At 37.7% G+C, this 14,364-nt stretch overlaps 1 protein-coding gene across 1 annotated transcript in view; it reads left to right on the top strand.

Moving 5' to 3' along the window:
- Window positions 1-14,364, top strand: part of LOC126470829 (katanin p60 ATPase-containing subunit A-like 1) — a 71,449-nt gene that overhangs the window by 25,255 nt on the left and 31,830 nt on the right. Inside the window, exons 3-4 of the mRNA XM_050098844.1 lie at window positions 4,523-4,744; window positions 7,413-7,555. Of these exons, the coding sequence (XP_049954801.1) occupies window positions 4,523-4,744; window positions 7,413-7,555 (365 nt within the window). The remainder of the gene's footprint in view (window positions 1-4,522; window positions 4,745-7,412; window positions 7,556-14,364) is intronic.

Raw genomic sequence — 14,364 nt, 5'->3', positions numbered from 1 at the left:
ATGTCTGGCATAGTGGTTAAAAGAAAAATATGCAGTAATACATTTACAAATGTGTAAAAAAAATCAGAAATTTTAAAATCTTTTGCTGTTCAAAATATCAACCCTGGTGTGCAACCTCAGTTATTAAATTAACAGAATATACACTGAAGCACCAAAGAATATGGTAAAAGTGTGCATGCTCAGGTACAGAGATATGCAAATAGGCAGAATACAGTGCTCTAGTTGGAAACACTTATATAAGACAACAAGTGTCTGGCGCAGTTGTTAGATAGGTTACTGCTGCAACAATGGCAGGTTATCAAGATTTAAGTGACTTTGAATGCGGTGTTGTAGTCAGCAGATGAGCAACGGGACACAGCATCTCCAAGGTAGTGATGAAGTGGGGATTTTACTGTATGACCATTTCACGAGTGTACTGTGAATATCAGGAATCCGGTAGAACATCAAATCTCCAACATTGCTGCGGCCATAAAAAGATCCTTCAAGAACAGGACCAACAATGACTGAAGAGAATTGTTCAGTGTGATAGAAGTGCAATCCTTCTGCACATTGCTGCAGATTTCAATGCTGGGCCATCAACAAGTGTCGGTGTGAACCATTCAATGAAACATCACAACACAAAGCTTTAGGACAGTCAGTACCAACATTGGACTGTTGATGATTGGAAATATGTTGCCTGGTCAGAGGAGTCTCATTTCAAATTATATCAAGCAGATGGACGCCTATGGGTGTGGAGACAAACTCAAAAAACCATGGACTTTGCGTGTCAGCAGGGGACTGCTCAAGCTGGTGGTGGCTCTGTAATGGTATGGGGCATGTGCAGTTGGAGTGATATGGGATCCCTGATATGTGTAGATACAACTCTGACAGGTGACATGTACGTAGGCATCCTGTCTGATCACCTGCATCCATTCATGTCCATTGTGCATTCCAACAACACCCAACACATCCAGAATTGATACAAAGTAGCTCCAGGAACATATCTGAGTTCAAACACTTCTGCTGGCCACAAAACTCCCCAGACATGAACATTATTGAGCATATCTGGTATGCCTTGCAACATGCTGTTCAGAAGAGATCTCCACCCCCTTGTACTCTTACAGATTTATGGACAACCCTGCAGAATTCATGGTGTCAATTCCTTCCAGCACTACTTCAGACATTAGTCAAGTCCATGCCACATTGTGTTGTGGCACTTCTGCATGCTTTTGGGGGGCCTACATGATATTAGACAGGTGAATTGGTTTCTTTGGTTCTTAAGTGTGTTTAGTAGCACTTGAAGAAAATAAGTAAAGGTACAAGAAGCTGCTTTCATTTTAGAAAGTATGGCGTAAAGTTCCTGATGTTTCAGATGACAGGCTAACATTTCAGATGGTTAACTTTGCATATAAGCACAATACACAAAATTTGTCAGCAAAAATCCTAATAATAAAGTTTCGAGGTTAACATCTATGATCACGATGAAGAACTAAGATATAGGAGAACAAGTGTGGAGGTACTTAGACATTCACATACTGTGCATTATTTATTGTTTATGAAGATGTATACATCAATGAAATAGACACTGAAGAGTAATGGAATGATACACATTTCCTTAGTAACATACAGTACCATGATGATGGTGGACACTTGTAATGGCATGGGGTTTGCAAGAGACTAGTTGCCACATGGACTCTTACTGATTGATGATTCACATCTAGTGGAAACTAGTCTAATGATGTGTAGAATCCCAGGCTTGCTCAATAGGACTGAAATTAGACCATACTCTAATATCCATAGAGCACCACACTGACAACATTCAAGAGTGATGTGATGATGTGGGTATTTACACATATCATAAAAAGTTTTGTGTCACCCCAGTTCCCAGAACTCCTGAAGATAGTCATTGACTGTGGATATTGTATCACAGACACAGTCCCTTTGGCTGTTCAGAGATGTCACTAAACCTGCCTGAAGATTTAAACAACCACGCACGAGCAGTGACTATTAGATGGAGGGGGTCCGACTGCCGATCAGTTCCAGTCATTCCACCAGGAAGGAGGTACACGGCTCATGTTGTCTGTAGTTCAACCAAGCCTAGATGGTCAATGCCACAGTTTGATCATGTCCACATTGTTACTTTCAGCCAGGAAGGGTTCTCAACAAGGAAGGTGTCCAGGAGTCTCAGAGTGAACCAAAGCAATGTTGTTTGGACATGGAGGAGTTACAGGGAGAAAAAGAACTGTTCATGACATGCATCGCTCAGGCCACCCAAGGGCTACTACTGCAGTGGATGACTGCTACCTATAGATTATGGCTCAGAGGAACCCTGACATCAACGCCACCATGTGCAATAATGCTTTTCATGCAGCTACAGGACGTCGTGTTACGGCTCAAACTGCACGCAATAGGCTGCATGATGCGCATCTTCACTCCCAACGTCCATAGCGAGGTCCATCTTTGCAACCATGACACCATGAAATGTGGTACAGATGGGCCCGAAAACATGCTGAATGGACTGCTCAGGATTGGCATCATGTTCTCTTCACCAATGAGTGTCGCATATGCCTTCAACCAGACAATCGTCGGAGACCTGTATGGAGGCAACCCAGTCAGGTTGAATGCACTCTGTCCATCAAGTACAGCAAGGCAGAGATTCCCTGATGTTTTAGCATGGCATTATGTGGGGCTGACATACACCACTGGAGGTCATGGAAGGTGCTGTAATAGCTGTGCGATACGTGTATGCCATCCTCCAACTGATAGTGCAACCATATCGGCAGCATATTGGCGAGGCATTTGTCTCCATGGACAACAATTCGCACCCCAATCGTGCACATCTTGTGAATGACTTCCTTCATGATAATGACTTTGCTCAACTAGAGTGACTAGCATGTTATCCAGACATGAACCCTACTGAACATGCCTGGGATAGATTGAAAAGGGCTGTTTATGGACAACGAGACCCATCAACCACTCTGAGTGATCTACACCAAATCGCCATTGAGGTGTGGGACAATCTGGACCAACAGTGCCTTGATGAACTTGTGGCTAGTATGCCATGACAAATACAGGCATGCATCAATGCAACAGGACATCCTACTTGGTATTAGAGCTACCGATGTGTACAGAAATCTGGACCACCACCTCTGAAGGTCTCACTGTGTGGTGGTACAACATGCAATATGTGGCCTTTATGAGCAATAAAAAGGGCAGAAATTATGTTTATGTTGATCTCTATTCCAATTTTCTGTACAGGTTCTGGAACTCTTGGAACCGAGGTGATGCAAAACTTTTTTTGATGGGTGTATTATTATCATGCTGAAAATACATATCTCCAGTAGGACCCTATAAATCACAAATATAAACACATGATCTGCCAGCCACTACCTGAATCCTTAGCCTATGAATGATAGGAGTACATGCACCAGAGGTCACGTTCAGTCTCATATGAGTTTCATCACATGAAGAGACTACCACTTATTAGACTGCATCTTGATCGTTATAGGATTACACACACATTTTGAAATATGCAATTCTGTACTGGAACTCATCTGCCTTAGTGACCTTTTACCTTTTGTTGAGCATCCATTTGCAGTGTTTTTGCCCTTATGCTAATTGCTCTGGTTTGCGAGGTGTAGTTTGCAAATTGTTTATTGTGTAATGGCGGTTTTTGTACCTTATGGTGATGCGATAGGTCTTGATGGTATTGTTTCCCAAATATTGTGTACAAAAATAGCAAGTGATCTGGAGGGCTGTGGTTTGTCTATCTAAGGTTAAATTCTCAGCCCAGTGATGGAAATCCCTACCAGCTAAATTTTGATAACTGTAGTTGCGGTATTACCTGGATCAACATAGCCACTGTATATACAGGAAATTGTGGCCAATGAAAGCTCCAGTACCTGTATAGCTTCAGGGATGAAGCTGTCCCTCGCATCTGACTTGTGTCACTTGTCAGTCAAACATGTTGCCTTTCTGTGTGCAGCTGTTCTGTGTACAGCCAGTGCATGGTCTGACTACATTTCAGTCATGTACCATACTGAAACACTCAATTCAGTGAAACAACAAAAGTGCTATTACTCCAATGTGGTAGCAATCAGTTTCCCATCAGCATATATATCTGACCTCATACAGATGCAAATATTCTGTTGTAGAAAAACTGGCTCTGTAAACCTGTGCTATTAAGAAATCTGTTTTACTTACTTTATTTTAATTGAGTCATATTTTTAGTTACTTAACTGAGTAGGACATACAGTGAGAAAGTTGGCGTAACTAATTTAATTTTGAAGCCAAAAAATCCACTATGAGAATGTTACAAATATTCTTTCCAAGATCCTCAAAGAACATGCATCAGTCAAGTGAAATTATTTCTATTTCCGGAACATACATTGCCATTAAATCTACTTTATTATTAATTTACAAACTCATTTCTTTCTGATAAATGGAGAACTTCCAGAATGAATGTTCTATATAATCATCAATTACTGACCAGTGAATGGCATATTGACATTTACATAGGCTGAAAAAGCACTCTATGTTTCAGGAAGCCATGGTACTCCCAATGCTGATGCCTGATTTCTTCTGTGGAATAAGAAGACCATGGAAAGGAATTCTTATGGTGGGACCTCCAGGAACAGGAAAGACTATGTTGGCTAAGGCAGTTGCAGCTGAGTGTGGTTCAACATTCTTCAATATTTCTTCAGCAACACTTACCTCAAAATACCGTGGAGACTCAGAAAAGCTTGTGCGACTATTATTTGAAATGGTACGCTTATACAATAATGGAAATTCACTTAAGTTTTCACGAACTGCATAAAAATCACTTTTAATCAGTCAAAGTAGCAATCTGGTTTTAGAAGTCAGTATAGCACAATCAACCATTTATAAGTCATGAAAGTAGTTGCACTTTGCCTACGATTCAGAGATTTTGAGAAAGCTTTAAATTTAATGTCAGTAAATTCTCTTCTGACAGTCCTTGACAGACAATACATTGATTCAACCTATGTTATTATGCTGATGAATGCATAAACCACTGCAATGACTATCATTAGATTTAACCAGGATAACGGGATTTTTAATATTGAGAAAAGAAGCATGTACGGAGTTTTGTATCACCGATGCTATTCACAGCAGCCCTAGGTGATGTTTTCAGGTACATATGGTGAAAAATATTTGTTAATGGAATGTAACAGAACAATCTTCATTTTGCTGATGACATTGTGTTGTTTGCCTGCAAATGGTTTGTAATCAGTACACAGGAAAAAAATTGTACAAATTAACAATGAAGTTATAGAACCAGTTGAAAAGCTGTATTTCAGACATTTGAAGACAATGGCAGTGTATGCAGCATAAGAAAAAAAAATATAGGAACAAAAGTGGCCTGGGTTGCTTTGGTACACTAAATTTCGAAAGTAAGCATCTGACGTGTATGAAAAGTAAAGCTTGCAGTTTGTGTATTTATCAGTTATGCTTATGTTAGTGAGATAATGCAGAATCTGTACAAAACTTGAGGGTTTTTCAGAGAGCAATAGGAATATGCATACCATAGACCATAATGGTCTAAATAAAGTAACTTTCCTTTTTTCCAGTTCATGGATAATAATTTATTTTTTAGAAGTAAGCAGATTTTTTAAAAAGTAGTGCCCTCTTTTGTATATGGGTAAATACTCATTTGCAGTTGTCCTAATTATATAAAGAACAAATCAGTTCTATCAGTGTCATAAAAGTAGACTGTCATTAACACTACATATATTTACATTTGACATTATAATGAAGAATCCTGTCTTCAACACATCTAGTAGGGAAGACAGCACTGTTAGTGTTACAGAGCCTGAGGAGATTATAGAGCATATTTCTACAAACAAAACATGCAGCACAGTATGTCTTTTTGGAGTTGGTTTGGTATAATTTGCTATTAATCTCAAGAACAGGACAGTTGAGTTAAAAAACTGAAACTGTGCAGATTCTAATAGTACATTTTAATACTCTCTACTCCATTTGCATTCAAGCTGGAACAATCTAGATCACAGTGCTGGCAAAACTAAATTATTACTCTGTAGTATAACATTTATTGCAGAGAAATATTCCTGAAAGGTTAAAATTATGTGACTTATGTGGAAGGCAAGCAAAGATCTATACTCAGGTCTCAGTCTGACATAAAGCTTTAACCCATTGGGAATTTTTATTGTTGCTTAAAGTTTACTTCAGGTTTAATGTTTCATTCTGAGAACAACTTCAAGGCATTTACATTGTACACTATTTTGTTTTTAATAGCATTTCATTAATTTCTTCAGAATTGATATGCTTGTTGCTACACTCTGATTTTTTTAATGTCCTCTGAGCTGATTCTTTCAGTGCATCATCCTTCTCACACTTTATTTTACACGTTTCAATGCATTTTCCTCCCTTCCCTTCCCTTTTCTAAAATCCTTGGAATTTGTAAACTAAGTTGATACTCTTTGTTCTCAGTTCAACTAATATTAATAATTCTAAACTGAAATGGAAAATTGACACTTATGAGGTTCCAGTAGAAAAACACAAGAACAGCAGATGATAAAGATAGTAGACTTTGGAATCAGATGTTCCTTTATTGACTAAAATAGAAGAAAGGGCTGAAAGAAAAGGGGCAATTTAAGAGATATGCAGGAGACCCAACCAGGTTCCCAAGTCAAAAAAGTCATATTGTCACAGGATAAGAAATAAATAAATAATGAAGCCAATGGAAAAGATTTAAAAACTAGAAGACGAAAGTGGTGGAGAGGGTAGCCAACAACTCAGAAAAAAGTGGAGCATAGTGTGAAACTAGAAATATAGATAATCAAGTTTGGCAACTCCAGATTGAATATTAAGAAACTAAAGAGGATATTCATTGTACACCTAGACTCTGATACCCATAGTTAGGAAAATGCTCAGTGCTACTGTCCTGTCAGACTGGATATAAATATCAAAAATATTAATTATTTTAAAATAGTTGAGAGTAACTTTGACACAAGCATCTCCACATCATAATGCTCCATTAAAGTGTCTCTGTAAAGCAGTGTTTCAGGAGATCCACTGCATATGCTGTGGCCTGTACTTTATAACAAATAATTCAGTTCATATGATCACATAAAGCTAATTTGTTGCCTACATGTTTCAATATTGGTAGAACAAGTTTATCTAAAATATATGCCAATCAACTCATTTCTTATAATATACTGTATATTCTAGGCTAACAGCTCATACTGCTACATTACAAATACACAATGTACATTTCAAAATATAATGACATGTAGAAAAAAGGCAATATGATTGGAATAGTGATTGAACACTTGTATTAATTTTTCAAAGTGATTTTGTTTTCTGGGTCTCACTCATACCAGTTTTTCAACTTGAACATTTTAATTTGCTGCAATGAATAAGATATTTCCTTAATAATATGCATTATATTTCAGGCTCACTTTTATGCCCCAAGCACTATTTTTATAGATGAAATAGATTCACTGTGTTCACAACATGGTACAGATTCAGAACATGAAGCTTCCCGAAGATTTAAGGCAGAACTGTTGATTCAAATGGATGGTCTTAATTCTAACAGGTATGAACACCATATTTACTTCAAATGGTAAAGAAACATCCATTAATTAAGTTATATGGACAAGTGTTGCCTGTGTGAATGAAGATATAAGTTGGTTGACACTGCAATCAGTGCTTGAGTAGAGTCTGAGAAAAGAAAAAGGTTAGGGTACAGGCACATTGGAAGATTAATAATGCAGAGATTGTGAAACATATGTAGTCCCTAAGCCATTGTTGTGAATTCCAGATGAGCTGACAGTGCGAAAACTTTGCACATAAAATACAATAAGCAGTTCTGAAACATGCACACACACACACACACACACACACACACACACACACACACAGAGAGAGAGAGAGAGAGAGAGAGAGAGAGAGAGAGAGAGAGAGAGAGAGAATGTAACTGTTTATTATTTTATTATTGTGTCATTCCTCAGCATACTGTTTTGGCACTAAATAGATTCCTGTCCTCATCTGAGACTTTTTTTAACTGATAAACACTCAGATGACATGATTCAGGGTGCCGATTTCTTGATACTCTCAAGAATCTGTTGAGTGTTGATGTATTTTTAGTAAATACAAGGGATATTAAATATAGCCTATATTTTCCCAGGTAGTGTATTGGATTTTTGGGTGTCCCAGCTGTTATGCACTCTTGGTCACTACAACTGCTACTCTATAAATTAAAGAATATCTGACCAGATTTTTTCCTTGAAACAAAAAGTGCTTCATTCTGTCACAGAAAATGCCAAACTACTCCACTGGTGTTTAAAACTCAAAATAAGAACAAGTTTCAAAACACTCTGAAAAATAACAGACTGTGCACTGCACATGTCCACTATTTTTTAGTTGGTTAGCTGAGTTTGCTAGTGAGTGTAACCCCAGAAAACAAATTCTTTCAGGAAATCAGCAGATTTTATCCCAGGTTTTTCTTTTGTCATAATAGAAATGTCTTCCTTGTGTGTTAATTGATTCAGTTCTTAATGGGCACTTGTAATACTTGTAGCATAACAAATCCCAAAATTAAACACAAATCAGCAAGCTTCATTTAAAGTTATAAGTTTACTCTTTTGTGAAACATTCCATGAGTCACAATACGCTCAACTGCGAATGTTGTTCTTAGGCCTGCGATGAGTTACTTACTGTTTGTAGACAGCTGGAAACAGATCTGACAACTGTTAGATGACTAGAGCTGCACCAAACAGGTGTACTTGGAGGGCTACAGAGAAACATGTACCAAAGATACCAATGATACCTCGAATACAATCCTCCCATTGTTTCCTCTACAGCAAGTACAGGATCTATCACTACTCGCCATTGTGGATGGTGTGATAGGTCTCAGGGCCCTGTACAGAGGAGACAGGGACCAGAGAGAACTCAAGGTTTTACAGCCACCCACCCCACCCCCAACCAACGAATTCAAGGTTCTGTCTTTCACTGAAACTGAAACTGAGCCAGTAAGACTCACTTCACTTATTTAGGAATCTGCTGTGTATCATGTCAAGGGGAGAAAATTTAAAAGAGTATGGGGTCTATTAAGCACTGACACTTATAACATACAGGAATACTTGTACCCTTAGAAAAATTTCAGCAAAGGATGGGAAGGATCACCACACGCACTCCACACGTATGCCCATTCAACATTCTGAGGAGGCCGTTCCAGCACCCATTGAAGGAACAGACAACTGTGTATTGTGGAGCATATTTGAACAAACAGTGCTTGTCAGGCAAGCTTCAAAATCATACTTGAATCCTTCCACAACTGGAAGGAAAGGCTGAAAAGAATAGCCATTTTCACAGACATACATTCTGCAGCATTTCCCCTGGTTCTCAGTTGAGAAGGCGGCTTGAATCACTTTGACTTTGGAGGTTCTGCGACAAGTTAGGCTACAAATTCTTAGAATTGCACCATAGAGTAGAGAAATCTAGGGTCTGTCTAGATGTGTCAGGTGTGCACTACACATCAGAAGCTGTTACCAAGACAGTTGATGGTTTGTGGGGTGCACAAAAGATTTTTTTTATATTACCTGACTCTTCATGCTGTCTGAGTAATGACACCTGTAAAAGCATCAGTGTAAGGTCAAAATTAATGCACTCCCCTTGCCACCTTCCCCCTATCCACCCAAAAAAGTATAGAAGTCCTAGTTATCAGTATCAATTGCTGAAGCACTTGCAACAAAGCACCAGGGTTAATAGCACTCCTAAAAAGCAGAAATGCTGAACTCCAGGAGTACTATCCCAATTTAATGCTTGCACCACTGCCAAGATTGGTGATATAGATATTAGGGTGACTACTATTAAGAAAAAATTTAAACCGCTAAGACTGAATGAAGTTCCATGACCTGATAGAATTCCTATTAGATTCTATACAGAATTTGTGGCTGAGTTAGTGCCCCTCGTAAAAATATTATATACCATAGATCTCTCAAACAAAAAAAACTGTGTCCAGTAGTTGGCAGAAAGCACAGCTCTCACCCATCTACAAGGACGATAGCAAAAGTTATCTACAAAACTAATGTCCAATATCATTGACATGCATCATTATAGAAACTTAGAACATATTCTGAGTTCAGACATAACTAGGACTTCAAACAAAATCACCTCCTGCAAGGCAACCAGCATGGATTAAAAAGCATTGTTCATGCAAACCCAACTCACACTTTTCTCACATGATATCTGGAAAGTTATGGAGCAAAGTAGTCAAGCAGATGCATTATTTCTTGAATTTTGAAAAGCATTTCACTCAGTACCTCACCTAAACTTCTTATCGGAAGTATGATTCTGTGGGATATCAATTAAAATTTATGACTTACTGAGGATTTCATGGTGGAGAGGATGAAGCATGTTATCTTGGCTAGAGGGCCATCAACAAATGTAAAAGTATCTTCAGGCAACCCATAGGTAGGTTTCTTGGGATGCTTGCTGTTCACGTTGCATATTAATGACCTATCAGACAATACTCATAATAACCTCAAACACTAACCATTGTGGCCGAGCGGTTCAAGGTACTTCAGTCTAGAAGCGCGCGGCTGCTTCAGTCACAGGTTCGAATCCTACCTTGGGCATGGATGTGTGTGATGTCCTTAGGTTAGTTAGGTTTAAGTTCAAATGGTTCAAATGGCTCTGAGCACTATGGGACTTAACATCTGAGGTCATCACTCCCCTAGAACTTAGAACTACTTAAACCTAATTAACCTAAGGACATCACACACATCCATGCCCAAGGCAGGAGATTCGAACCTGCGACTGTAGCAGTCGCACGGATCCGGACTGAAGCGCCTAGACCCGCTCAGCCACCGTGGGTGGCTAGGTTTAAGTAGTTCTAACTCTAGAGGACTGATGACCTTAGATGTTAAGTCCCATAGTGCTCAGAGCCATTTCTTTTAACCTCAAACTTTTAACAGATGCATTTATGTGTAATGAAGAACTGCCTGAAAAAATTGCACAGTTACTGAGATAAATCTTAATAAGATTTAAAAGTGGTGTAAGGATTCACATCTTGCTTTAAATTTTCAGAAATATAAAATTTTGCATTTCCCAAAATGAAAAAAGTCGTATCCATCAACTTCAATAACAATCAGTCACAACTCGAATCAGTCAACTTGTACAAATACAAGGTTGTAACAATTTGTAGTTATATTACATGGAGAAATTGCCTAAGCATAGTTGTAGATAAAGTAAGTGGCAGACTTTGTCTCATTGGTAGTACACTAAGAATACATAATCTGTTTACAAAGGAGGTTGCTTACAAAACACTCAAGCTATGCAGTAGTTCTATAATGTTACATTTTATTCTGTCATGCTAAAAAAGTATTTTAAGTAAATAATTATTCTTAATTTTACTTTATTTTCAACATGATTATTTTAAACCATTTTGTGGTACTTAAAATCACAAAATACCTGTAATTATTCTGTACACTTACAATTAGATGTTATGAGACAATAAAGTTTCTATTCTATTCTACCAAGGGGGGGGGGGGGGGGGGGGAAAAAAAAAAAAAAAAAAAAAAAAAAAGCATGGCTCTGAGCACTGTGGGACTCAACATCTATGGTCATCAGTCCCCTAGAACTTAATACTACTTAAACCTAACTAACCAAAGGACACCACACAACACCCAGTCATCACGAGGCAGAGAAAATCCCTGATCCGCCGGGAATCAAACCCGGGAACCTGGATGCGGGAAGCAAGAACGCAACCGCACGACCACGAGCTGCGAACTAAAAGTTTCAATTCTGCCATAAAAACAGGTAGCCTATTTATGGGGATTATGACAGTCAAATTGAAAGAATGCATTACAAATTTAGAAAAAAATTGGGCTTTATAAGACATAAGATTTCGCATGTAATAAATGAAAATTCTGAGCTGCAGAACGTTTCCCCATCTTGGCGTTAAGCACCAACAATCAGTCGAATTGCTCGACAAACAAAAGTAAACTATGAGCAAATACGTGTTGAACATGCAAAAAAAAAAAAAATCAACATATTTAGTGACAGGACGTGTCTAGCTTGCACTGTAATATCAAAAATTATGGAAAAGAGACATGTAGAATCAGAGAAATTGGAGAGTACAGAAGCGAACAAAATGTGACGTTAAGTCGAAGAGTTTCAGGTCTTTGCTACTGTGGAAATCGTTCCTTTAAAGGAATTGTGTGCATCAAATATAAAACTGCTTCATTTCTCTTGTGCAAATGTGAATTCAAAATGGAAGATATGGTTGTGCATGGAAGATGAGCTAGGACTAAATTTTAATAACAAAGATGGTACTTACATTTTTTATCAGTATGCTCATTGATGAAGTTAAAGATTTAAGAAGTAAAATCGACGAACTCCGTTGACAGAAGCTATAAAATGATGGCGAAATATGCAGAGACAAAAAAATTGGCGCTAAATTATGCAAAAACCAATTCCCTGCAAAGAAAACCTTTACGAGAACTGAACAATATATTACGACTAAAAAAACATTTAAAACTGTGAAAAGAATTGTGAATGATTCTTCCTTAATTATTACAATAAGCAACAGGTTTCTAGCACTTCAAAAAGGATAAAAGCATTAACAACAAAGTACCTGTTCTGAAAATACGGTATTAATTTTACAACTGAAGCAAACAAAATAAATAACAAGAAATATTCACACAACAGAAACAGCAATGGCATAAGCAGCAGTCACAGTTGGAGTCAGTCCATTCATCCTATTATGTGGGTGTAATAATGTGTTGTGATAATGTAACTGGCCAGAAAATGTATAGGCCTAGGTAAAATGCTATCAGTTTACAAAGGTAACTGCTTCCAAAACACTTGTGTGTTCCACAGCACAATATTGTTGAAGTGTGTGGAAACCATACCAAACAGGACTTATTGGGGATACTGAACTTATACAAGTGGTCACATGTTTGTTTGACTCGAAGGAGACCATCGAAAATGCTGAAAAACTTGAATTGGCAGATGCTTTAAAATGGAGACCAAGTATCCTGTGAAAGCCTATTCACAAAGTTTCAAGAAATATTAATATATATGGAATCTAGGAATGTATTGCAGATGCCTAAAAGATTCACTCATATACCAACTGCAAATACAAAATTAGTTTAATTGGAACGTACACAAAGTCATTCTTCCCACACTGCATATGCAAATTAACTGGGAAGAAACTGTAGTGTGTGATACTGTGAGAAGTACCCTCTGTCATGCATGTCACAGTAGTTGGCAGAGTGTGTGTGTAGACGTATGTTTTTTGGACAATTCCATTTATACCATAGAAGAGTTGAATAGACAATATTTATCACAATTTTGAGACACATCTGGTTACTGTGGTTATGCAAGCCTATCCAGTTATGTCTCCAAGAGTGACCCAAAGCCTCAGTATGATTGTTATTCCCCTTGTATTTCTTCTGAACATTACAACAAGAGATTCTTCCAAGGCATACATGGTAGCAGCATCACAGGGGTAATGGACATTGTACCCTGTACCACCAACCCAAGGACGTTAACATCCATGGAAACATTGAAAACTACGAAACAGATTCATTAATCAAATTACTACTGTATTATTATTTATGAGTCTAATTTAAATCCAGGTTCAAGTACTAGTCTGTTACAATTTTTCTGTTGTCACAATAGAAAAATGATTTTGCAGGAACTGAGTTGATTAACTGCTTTCATTTTTTAATTTCAATGTTTCTATGGAAATATATTATGTATTAATAAATATAGGTTAAAACCAATAAGTAAACAGTGTGCATCTTTTGTGAAATAAAAGATAATTGTAGGGCAATGACTGAAAAAATTAGTTATTTTTCTGTCTTTTATTATACCAGACAATAATCACTGATTGTGTTTATACAATTATTGATTTCAAGTGTGATCTACAGCCATCTCTAAATCAGTATTGGAACACAAGAAGCTTTTTTACACAGTGATGCAAATGTAGCATACTTTGCTACATGTAATTCTCTTTGACCATGTGATCAAACTAACAAGAAGAATTGTCACTACAAAATGTGCACTGTAACCTTTTACACTGTGCTAGGAGTAATGGAGAGGATTATACCTACTCCCCTGCTTCCTGCATCCCCCATGTAAAATGCCAAGTTACATTGCACATATATTAAATAAAGCCTCCAAGCACACAAAAACTTCACTTTTACCTTGCATATAATTCTTCCAATGATAACAAATATAAATCTTCTGATCAGGGTACAGCTGAAGATCAAATATGGATACATAACAATCTTTAAATCAGGTCTTAAAGGGCATTATAGCCATAGTGCAGTAAATATCATACCTGGCCATTTGTCTTTTCATGTGTCTGCACGTGCATCAAGTCTATGAGCATTT

Source organism: Schistocerca serialis, chromosome 3 (assembly GCF_023864345.2).
Source record: "Schistocerca serialis cubense isolate TAMUIC-IGC-003099 chromosome 3, iqSchSeri2.2, whole genome shotgun sequence".
Classification (NCBI taxonomy): domain Eukaryota; kingdom Metazoa; phylum Arthropoda; class Insecta; order Orthoptera; family Acrididae; genus Schistocerca; species Schistocerca serialis.
Note: the sequence above shows the minus strand (reverse complement) of the source record. Positions and strands in the feature narration are given on the sequence as shown.